The sequence below is a fragment of the Lactuca saligna genome, chromosome 4, assembly GCF_052625555.1.
Source record: "Lactuca saligna cultivar CGN05327 chromosome 4, ASM5262555v1, whole genome shotgun sequence".
NCBI lineage: Eukaryota > Viridiplantae > Streptophyta > Magnoliopsida > Asterales > Asteraceae > Lactuca > Lactuca saligna.
The window spans coordinates 268286627-268297412 of record NC_136420.1 but is presented as its reverse complement, the minus strand read 5'-3'; the positions used below and the strand labels follow the sequence as shown (position 1 = coordinate 268297412).

Here is a 10786-nt window from a genome sequence, read left to right as displayed (position 1 = left end):
ATGAGAGTAGAATTTCCTAGTAAAAATGCTAGTTGTGACAGTATGTATGTATGTATAAGAGCAAGTCGTCTTACTGCTAGTAGGCCTCATTCACAAAGCCGGTCTATAAGGGGGGGGGGGGGGTATAAGGTTGTTGCCTATAAAATGGCAGCTTAATGGGTGTCCACTCTCACCCACCGCTTCCTTGATCGGTGGAGGGTCATTAGTCGAATGGGTAGAACAAGGACTTATAAATTCTCATTAAAAGTATGATAAATATTATAAAGTAACTAAATGTTTTATTAAATTCCCAATCTTAGTTACTTTAGGAAAAATGTGAATAAGGTGCTAATCCCTGAAATTACACTTTACACTTTGTTTAAGTCGTTGTTGGAACGTGTGTGGTTAATCGGCACACTAACTTAGTTTTAACAAGGTAGGTAAAGGGTGACTTAAGGGTTATCATTGTATCGGTGGAGCATGTGTGGTTAACCGACACATCGATTGAGTGATGAACTGAAAGGGTACCAAGTAATTTGCATGGTTACTTCACACCTCGTTTTGTGATCCTCGGTATCCTAGTCACAAAACTTGGAGGGCACACTCGAGATTGAAACATGCCTTTGAAAAGTTCATTGAATCTCAAAAGAATCTAGGAATTTCTAAAACCAATTAAAACCTAATAATTTATATTTCGTTTTTTGTGGAAATTGGTGAATCGTGATTCACCAACCTTTCAAATATGTCATAGCTTAAATTACAACATACCTCTTCTAAGTTATGATATATTGTGATTGGATCCTAGCCTTAATATTACATTTGGGTGTTTTATTAAGAGTATCTTTATATCTAAACTAAACTTGATCTCTTCTTTTCAGATGTCTTCCAACAACACTGCTTCTGGCTCAAATCCTACGGGCTCCTTTTCCCTCATGAAGCTATATGGGAGGGTCATCTTTGATGGTTCCAACTTTATGGATTGGATCCGGAACATCAGGATGGTCACACGCTATGAGGACAAGGAATATGTCCTCGATAAGGAGTTAAAGGATATTGATGAGTCAACTGCTACTCCTGAGGAGATCACTGAATTCCGGACTCATGAGAGAGATGCCACGAAAGTGGCTTGTATCATGATGGCCACGATGACAACGGAGCTCCAAAAGTCCTATGAGGACTACTACCCTTTTGAAATGCACCAAGATTTGATGGAAATATACGATCAAAGTGCTCGTCAAGAGAGGTATGACATCATCTACTCCATGATACCAACCCGTATGAAGGATGGTGAACCCATCACGGGCCACATGCAAAAAATGCAAAGGTATGTGGAGCATTTTCTGAAGCTTAATGTGAACTTTCCAGAGGAGCTTGCAATAGATATCATTTTGCAATCCTTACCCTCGTGTTATGATCAATTCCGCATGACATAACACATGAATAAGGAAGAAGTCACACTCAACAAACTTCAAGGAATCTTGAAGACCGTCGAAAGTGGTTTAAAGGGTAATTCGGTTGTTAACACTCCTACTCTAACTCCAAACTCCGCCCCTGTCTTGGCAATCGGGAAAGGCAGAGGGAAGAAGAAGAAGAACTCTTCAAAGGGTACCAAGGGTAAGACCCTTGATGGCTCCTCTTCAAGTGGAACCAAGAAAGGTTTTGTCACTCCTTCTTCTAACCCAAAAGAGGCTGAACGCTTCTATTGCCATGAGAAGTCTCATTGGAAGCAGAACTACCCAAAGTACCAGCAAGATGTGAAGGATGGGAAAGTGAAACCCAGCCATGCAGGTATTTACACTATTCTTTCTAGTAACTCACCCTATTTTAACTCTTGGGTCCTTGATACCGGTTGTGGTATTCATAAATGTTCTGATTTGCATGGACTAAGAAGAAGTGATAATGTGGAGAATGGAAAGATAAAATTGATCATGGGGAATAGGAAAGCTTCACCTGTCACCAGGTTTGGAGTTTATTCTTTGTTGCTAAGTAGTGGGTTTACTTTATATTTGAATAAATGTTGTTATTCGCCATAAATGGATAGAAATATTATTTCCTTTCATGCTTTGTATAAACAAGGGTTTACCTTTTCTTTTGATAATGCAAATGGTGGAATAAATGCTTTCTTTAATAATGTTCTTTGTTTTAAAGCATTACCTTGTGATGGTGTGTATGAAGCTGTATCTGTTGTAGATAATCTAGGAAATAATGTGTTGTGTATTGATTCTTAGAGTAATAATAACTTGGATAAAAGATCATTATGGTATTGTCGTCTTGTACATGTGAGCAAGAAATGAATAGGCCAACTCCAAAAGGATGGAGTCTTGGAGTCATTTGACGTAAATTCAGATGATAGTTGTGAATCATGCTTACTTGGAAAAATGACAAAGTCACCCTTCATTGGTTCTTGTGAAAGCGGTGAAGGTTTGTTGGATCTCATACACACGGATGTGTGTGGACCCTTCAAATCTTCCACAAGGGATGCTAATCGCTATTATTTGATTTTTACTGATGATTATAGTAGACATGGATATGTCTACTTAATCAAGCATAAGTCAGAGACTTTCGAGAGGTTTAAAGAGTTTAAACAGGAAGTCGAGAATCAATTGCGCAGGAACATTAAGATGCTTCGATCCGATCGTGGTGGTGAGTATCTTAGCATATAGTTCCTCGACTATCTTAAGGAATGTGGGATTATCTCACAATTGACACCTCCTAGGACACCGCAGCTGAATGGTGTGGCTGCGAGGCACAATCGAACCTTGTTGGATATGGTTCATTCCATGATGAGTCGAGCTTCGCTTCTAATCTCATTTTGGGGGTATGCCTTAGAGACTGCCACCCATATCCTTAATCTGGTCCCTACAAAGAAAGTTGCCAAAACTCCTCATGAGATGTGGACTGGTAAAGTTCCCAAAATAGATCACATCAAGATTTGGGGTTGTGAGGCTTTCATGAGATGCGAGACTCATGATAAGCTTGAACCTGGAAGTGAGAGGTGTATTTTCATCGGATACCCACAGAAATCATTTAGTTACCTCTTCTACAAACCTAGTGACAATGTGGTGTTTGTATCAAGGAGGGGTGTCTTGAGAGAGAGAGAGAGAGGGAGAGAGAAAGGGAGAGAGAGAGAGAGAGATAGAGTTTATAAGCCAAGGAAATAGTGGGAGGCAAATTGACCTTGAAGAAATTCAAGAGTCAAGTGAGGAAGGAACTTCAAACCCTAGCACTCAACCTGAGGAGGAAACTCCTATTGAGCCAATTGACAAGTATAAACCTCTGAGGCGTTCCATAAGGGTTAGGAATACACCTGAGCATTATTATGGTTTCCATATTACTGTGGAAGGTGAGACATTTATCAGTGATGAGACATTGCTAAGTTTGGATGAACCTAACAGTTACTCGAAATCCATGGCAGGCCCCGAGTCAACCAAATAGAAAGAGGCAACGGACAGCGAGATACAGTCCATGTACGACAATCAAGTTTGGAACTTTGTTGACAATGTACCAGGTCGTAAGACAGTTGGGTACAAATGGATCTTCAAGAAGAAGACCGACATGTATGGTAATGTACACACATATAAGGAACCACTGGTTGCAAAAGGCTTTTCACAAACTCCAGGAGTTGATTATGATGAGACCTTTTCACCAGTTGCAAAGATTGAGTCCATTAGAGTATTGTTAGCCATTGTTGCATTTCATGATTATGAAATATGGCAAATGGATGTCAAAACTGCCTTCCTTAATGGAAGTTTGGCTGAAGATGTTTATATGAGTCAACCAGAGGGTTTTGTCAGTCCAGAATACCCTAATAGAGTGTGTAAGCTCGAGAAATCCATTTATGGATTGAAACAGCAACCTCGCAGATGCAATCTTTGTTTTGATGAGAAAGTCAAGGAATTTGGCTTTTCAAGGAGTGAAGATGAATCTTGTGTCTATGTCAAGGCTAGTGGGAGTATAGTCAGCTTTTTGGTACTGTATGTGGATGACATACTACTTATAGGAAATGACATCCCAACCCTATAGGAAGTGAAGTCCTGGCGTGGGAAGTGTTTCTGTATGAAAGACCTAGGAGAAGCTGCCTATATTCTGGGGATAAGGATTCTGAGAGACCGGAGTAAAAGACTAATTGGACTTAGTTAGAGTACTTACTTGGAAAAGGTGCTGAAGAAGTTCAGCATGCAGGACTCTAAGAAAGGAGAGTTACCCATCCAGTGTAACACCAGACTGAGCAATACTCGGAGCCCGAGTACTGAGGCTGAGATAGCAGAAATGACTCCAGTACCTTATGCTTCGGCAGTGGGCTCGATCATGTATGCTATGACTTGTACTCGTCTTGATGTGGCCTTTTCCTTGAGCATTGTTAGCAGATATCACGGGAAACCTAGCAAGGCTCACTGGAGTGTGGTAAAGAATATCCTCAAGTACCTACGAAGGACTAAGGACTGGGTCCTTACCCTCGGTGGGAGTGATGACTTGAGAGTTTTAGGGTATAGTGATGCTAGCTTCCAGACTGATAAGGATAATTTCCTCTCTCATTCAGGCTGGGTCTTTATCTTAAACGAAGGAGCGGTTACTTGGAAGAGTTCCAAGCAGGAGACAGTAGCTGATTAAACTTGCGAATCAGAGTATATAGCAACAAGCGAGGCAGGAAAGGAGGCTATATGGCTGAAGAACTTCATTGGAGACCTTGGAGTTGTACCAACTATAAAGGAGCCAATGGAAATTTTATGTGATAGTGAAAGTGGAGTTCCCTTAGCTAAGGAACCAAGAGATCATGGGAGATCCAGACACATTGACAGAAAATACCATTCATCAGACATCGAATAGAAGAAGGACTCCTCGTAGCAAAGTAGGTATCATCGGATGAGAACCCAGCAGATCCCCTCACGAAGGGACTGAGTCGGGTTAAGAATCACCAGCATGCTCGTAACATAGGGCTGAAGGATGATATTAGTTTTAGTAGTTAGATAATTTTGAATTTTGTAAAGTGTAATTGACATTTGATGATGAATAAAAGTTGTGTTTATTTATGAATAAAGTGTTACTATCTCTTGTCAATCGTTTACTATATTTCTTTTGCATCTTTTGACTTCCAGAATAATTATGGTTGGTATATCATATTATTCGAATCTCCACAGTTGGTCATATGTTGGAAGTAGGTATCAATCAAGACTGTCATGAGATGGTTGCAGAGGTCTAAGTTGTTGGACGTGGCTACAACACGCATGACTGCTCATAAGTTCTGAGGATTGGACTCAACCCACTCTCACTGGTATCACTTAATGGAATTTATCTCGAGTGATCGTGAGACGGTAATATCATATAAGTCTTCAAACCTAGAGATATCACTTGTTGCCTATGATTTGGTTATGCATTGATCGTACGAGAATGCATTGGTAACTCGATGTTATAAAACGTACTTTTGTGTGTGATTTAACAAGTAGTAGAACAAGCATATAAGTCGAAGTTTATCTGTTCCTTCTAGGATTAGAAGCGATATCTGAGCACCTCGATGATTTTGTGTTGACCTATGTACCGGGCCCGGTCAGAACCATACACTTCAAGAGGAAAGTTTAGTATATGAATTTAAAGTCTAACATTCACCAAGATGTTGATTTTCTAAGTTTTGTTTGGATGGTCTTTGAGAGGGCCAAGAAAATTTACTATGTTCAATGTTCAAGGTATTTCTTAGAACCATACACTTCAAGAGGAAAGTTTAGTATATGAATTTAAAGTTACTTGTCCTGTATCTCAATAGCGCACAGCTTTTTCTTCTGGTACCACTTTACCTTTGGATATATATCTTGAGACAAATGTCCATGTGCTTCTCGATCCTGTCTTTGAAAGTGGAATAGCCAAGAATTTCAACAACAATCGCACAATAACATTGGTGAATGCATAAACTTCTCTGAACACACGGATCACCGATATGAGATGGTTGTTTTCAAAATCTACCAAGGGAGAGTGGCCAATTATGTCATCCAATTGATTCAGACTAGCTACAGACGTTCTAATGTCTCTTCTCGGTTTCTTTCTGAAGGCAGTGTTATTGTCGATGATGCTGTCGATGCTGGGACCACCATTTCTCCTTATATCACACCCAACATCCCTCACATGGTCTTTTGTCTGCAACATGAGATCAGATATATTGCTGAAAAGATCCAAGAAAATAACAGATACATCAAGTAACTCATCCGTCCATCTCATGTTCTGATTGCTGGAATCTAACGAAGTTTTGGAAGGACATGTTTTGACAAGTTCATCCAAACATTCATACAACTCCGTCTGTTGAAACACACCGCTGCAAATGATTTCTGCAGATGGATTCGATAACGATGATGTGGACTCCCATGTTTTGACTTTATTCAGCACTTTGTCGATTCTGTAGGTGCATGGATGTGATCTGCATGGCAAAGTAATGGATCGGATAACTTTGCACGATCGTTAGATGTGGAAGACATGTATAAAGCACATAGTGAAGTGATAAAGATATTATGCAATCTGGAGTTGATATATCCACCAGCATTTTTCGACATAATGGTTCATCTAATCCTACATTTACCAGAAGAAGCTATTCTTGGAGGGCCTGTATCTATGAGATGGATGTATCCTTTTGAAAGATACATGAAAAAGCTGAAATCTTATGTCAGAAACAAAGCCAAACCCGAAGGTTCAATAGCGGAAGGTTATATTGCAGATGAAGCATTGACATTTTGTTCCATGTATCTTGATGGTATACAAACAAAGTTCAATCGTCCCGATAGAAATACAGATGACGGCCTTCCAAAGATGCAATTTTCTGTGTTTTCATCACAATGTCGACCAATTTCCAAGATGAAAATCATTGCTCTTTCTGAAGAGGCCAGCAAATCATTACAATGGTTTGTACTCAACAACTGTGATGAACTTAAAGGCTACATATCGTAAGTAATTATTTATTTATACTTTATACTTAGGCATTGTGAGAAACTAATATGAACCATTTCTCCCACCTACAGCGAATTTGAATCTAAATATCCCGAAAAAGATGTAAAAACGAAATTTCCCTCATGGTTCAGTCATAAGGTAAAAACATTATATACATATATTACATATAAATCTAAAATATATTATCATTTAAAGTGTCAATATTATATTTTTCTCCAGGTTTATCGTCTACAAAAAAAATTGTCCCCAGACTGTACCAACGAATTAAAAGCTTTGGCACATGGTCCGTTGAATGCATATTCTTACACCGGTTGCATAGTCAATGGTGTTAGATATGTGGTACATAGTCGTGATCTCCGACGTACTACTCAGAATAGTGGTATTGTTTCATTTGGAGAAGACAGTACACCATTTTATGGTCAACTGGAGGATATCATACAATTAAACTATTTAAGTGATTATTCAGTTGTTCTGTTTCGTGGTAAATGGTTCAACACAATGGGGAGGGGACGATTAGTTAATGAAAATGGTATCATCTCTATCGACATCAGTCGTGAATGGTATGTTGGTAATTCATGGTATGATGGCCAACAATACATTTTAGCCACACAAGCAAAACAAGTGTTTTATCTTAAAGATCCTTCACGAAACGCCAATAGTTGGAGGGTTGTAGAAGACGTTCACCATAGAAAATTGTGGGATCATCCAAGTATGGATGTAGATGTCTTGCATGACAATCAATCATCTGATTATAACTTGGATGTTGACATAGGTGATTTTGGTGACACAAGTGTGGTTATTGAGAGATGTGATGCCCCTATTGTGGACCATCAATCCTTTCATTGTAACTTGGTTGCCGATTTAGGCTATTTGCCTATGCAAACTTTAGGTGAAGTTGGTGAATCAAGTGATGCTCCTATCATGGAGGATGAGAATTTCATTGATGATGATGAAGAACACAGTGATTGCTACCCTTCAGAAGATGAAATTGTTGATGACAATAATGATAATGATGATGAGTCTATAGATGCATATTATTCCAGTGATGATTATGATTAAATGTATTATAATGTTTTTGTATCTTTAATAGATTGTTGTTACATATTAAAATTCTTATTTATAATGTTTTGTTTAAATTATGTTTATTATTTATTTCAACAGAATGTCAGTACATGTTGCTAGAGGACACGGTGGAGACGGTGGGGGTGAACCTCCAAGACAGCCGCATACGATCCCCAGAGCTTGTGACTCATGTAAGTAACTTGTTCTAATTAAATATGTCTTATGTCTTTATATTCAATAACTTTTTAACTTACTAACTGTTTTATTACGTATATAAATGTAGCAAAACCAAAGAGAGGGTTTGGAAGAAATTTGAATTTGTATGAACGGTATAGACTTAACAAGAAGAAGCCACTTCCCTTGGAGTTTGACATCACGAGGAGACTATATAAGGTCGTTGGAGATAACTATCAAGTTTATATACGCTTGGTTTCGAATGAGGTTCAAAAGAATGTCCCCTTTCACTATCCGAGTTGGGATGATGTCCCTGAAGATTATAAAAGAAAAGTCTATCTCACCTTGCATGTAATTATAAAATTTAATGGTTTTATTAGTATTATAATTTTATATTTTTGAGATGTTTGATAACCCTTTCATTTTCTTTTGTAGAATTATTTTGATATAGATTCTTTTCGTGACACACCTCATTGGAATGGCATTGTGCAAGGAATTGATGCGGATTTCAAAGCAAGTTACAGACGCCGCAAGTCGAAAGTGAAAAAGCATTTTCTGAGCGTTGGAGGCTACAATGATGTGGAAACGGCAATGAAACACCCCCCACTTAGAATGAATATAAAAGCATGGAGCAAAGTTATTAAAAAGTTATTCATGAGTGAGAAGTATCAAAACCGTTCTGTAAAAAATAAAGATAACAAGGGAAAACAGGTGTATGGAAGTTCTCATGGTGCTGAATCCTATGCCCAAAAGCGACATAAGGAAGTAAGACTTTTTTTTAGTGTTATTTAAGGGTTTTGTCAACATTTTATATGAAATATTAGTAATAGTTTTTGTGGTTTTTTGTAGAAAAAAGAAACCGGAAGGGAAAACCACATTGATGGATGGAAAAAAAGTCACTTTAAGGAAGGAAAAGGATGGTGTCACCCACAGGCTCAACACGATTGGGTAAGTAAAATTGGTATTTACATACTTTTAGTACAATGTTATTTTGTGTAAATTATTCATATGGAATTTAGAGTAAATTGTTTATATTGTTATTTAAAATGGATTGCGTATATTACAAGTAGATTTATTCAAATTTTGGAATTGTTATTCTTATTATTTATATACTTTGAACAGGTTGGTTTTTTTCTTTTTATAATTGTTATGCTGCCAAATTTTAGAAAAAATAACTAATAAATGTTTATTGTAGGGTAAAATTATGGAAGAGTATAGGAAAATGTTGGACGAGGTTAATGGTGATGATTCATTGGTTGATCAGACAGAATGCCTCAAGCGTGCACTTGGAGAAAGAAGTGGTCATACAAGAGGTGTTGGAAGAAAAGTGAAGAATGTAGCACCATATTATGGTCCAAGTACATCAACCAATGCCCAAAACTTCAATGCATTTGCTCAAGAGTTGACTCAACAAATGAGTCAACAATTTACTGAACAGACGCATCAAATGTTCTTATCTCAAAATCCAAACGCCCAACCACCACAATTTCAATTTACTTTTGATCCTTCTCGACTACAAGTTCCAAACGGTCATGATGTCAATGAAGAAGATGAAGAAAGTCAAGGATATGAAAATGAAGATGATGAAATGGAAGAAGGTGATCAAAATGAAGAATGGGAAAGTAGTTCTAGTGGACCTGATAATTAGGTTGTTTGTTTTAGGTTGGTTTGTATGAAAACATCTAAAAAAATCATATTTAGCTCTTCATTTTTGGTAAACCAAGCATATTTTTGAAGTTTGGATGGTATCATATTTTGGAATGATTTAGATTTAAATTAACTGTTTTTGGTTTTATTTTATATGAAAATTTTATTGTATAGAAATTTGGAAATATAAACAAGGAGGTAAAAAATTTGTAAAACCTATGGAACAGCTATAGAGGCGACTTATCGTTGCTATAGGTGTGCTTACAACAACAAGATTTCGTCGCTATAGATCAGGATATGGCAACAATATGTCGTGGCAATATGGGTCACTATGGCGACTATTTATCGTGTCTATTGGTTGCTATATAGGAACGATCTGTCGTCGCTATAAGGGGGGCTACAGCGACGAACACTATGGCAACGACATAACAACCTAAAGCAACGAACCTACAGCAACAAACTCTATGGCGACGACAAGTCGTCGCTGAGATCTATAGCGACGACTTTCTGGTCTGTAGAGACGATTTTTGTCGTCCCCATAGGTTAGAAATGTTGTAGTGGAAGGACATGTTTTGACAAGGTCATCCAAACATTCATACAACTCCGTCAGTTGAAACACGCCGCTGCAAATGATTTCTGCAGATGGATTCGATAACGATGATGTGGACTCCCATGTTTTGACTTTATTCAGCACTTTCTCGATTCTGTAGGTGCATGGATGTGATCTGCATGGCAAAGTAATGGATCGGATAACTTTCCTGGATGATGGTTTTCGAGAAAACCCCATTTGATTGTTTGGTAGTAATCTTTTTGAAGAGGGGAAATACAATTTTTAGTGATACCAACTACCAGCCTTACTCTTTGGAATTTATACGAAGTTAAAAGCCCCATAATGATGGAATGAAAGCACTCCGCATATCATGCACTTGAATGGAAAATAATTTAGGTGCATCAAATTGTGGGACAACAGACGTGGAGCCATTGCTATCTCTCGGTT

At 38.0% G+C, this 10786-nt stretch overlaps 1 protein-coding gene across 1 annotated transcript; it reads right to left on the bottom strand.

Moving 5' to 3' along the window:
* Positions 1 to 5730: 5730 nt before the first annotated feature.
* On the bottom strand, positions 5731 to 10576 carry LOC145040633 (uncharacterized). The gene is made up of 2 exons (XM_078988542.1): positions 10237 to 10576; positions 5731 to 6410 (listed from the first exon to the last, which is right to left on the bottom strand). Exons 1-2 carry the CDS (start codon positions 10574 to 10576, stop codon positions 5731 to 5733), a joined length of 1020 nt encoding a protein of 339 aa, XP_078844668.1.
* Between the last annotated feature and the right edge of the window lie 210 nt (positions 10577 to 10786).

Bases quoted from the DNA above. Each gene is read 5' to 3' on its own strand.
- LOC145040633 (XM_078988542.1), bottom strand. From the start codon at position 10,576: ATGGGGTTTTCTCGAAAACCATCATCCAGGAAAGTTATCCGATCCATT. The intron at 6,411-10,236 runs GTTCGTTGCTTT...GATCGTGCAAAG, and splicing joins CATAGAGTTTGTTGCTGTAG to TTATCCGATCCATTACTTTG.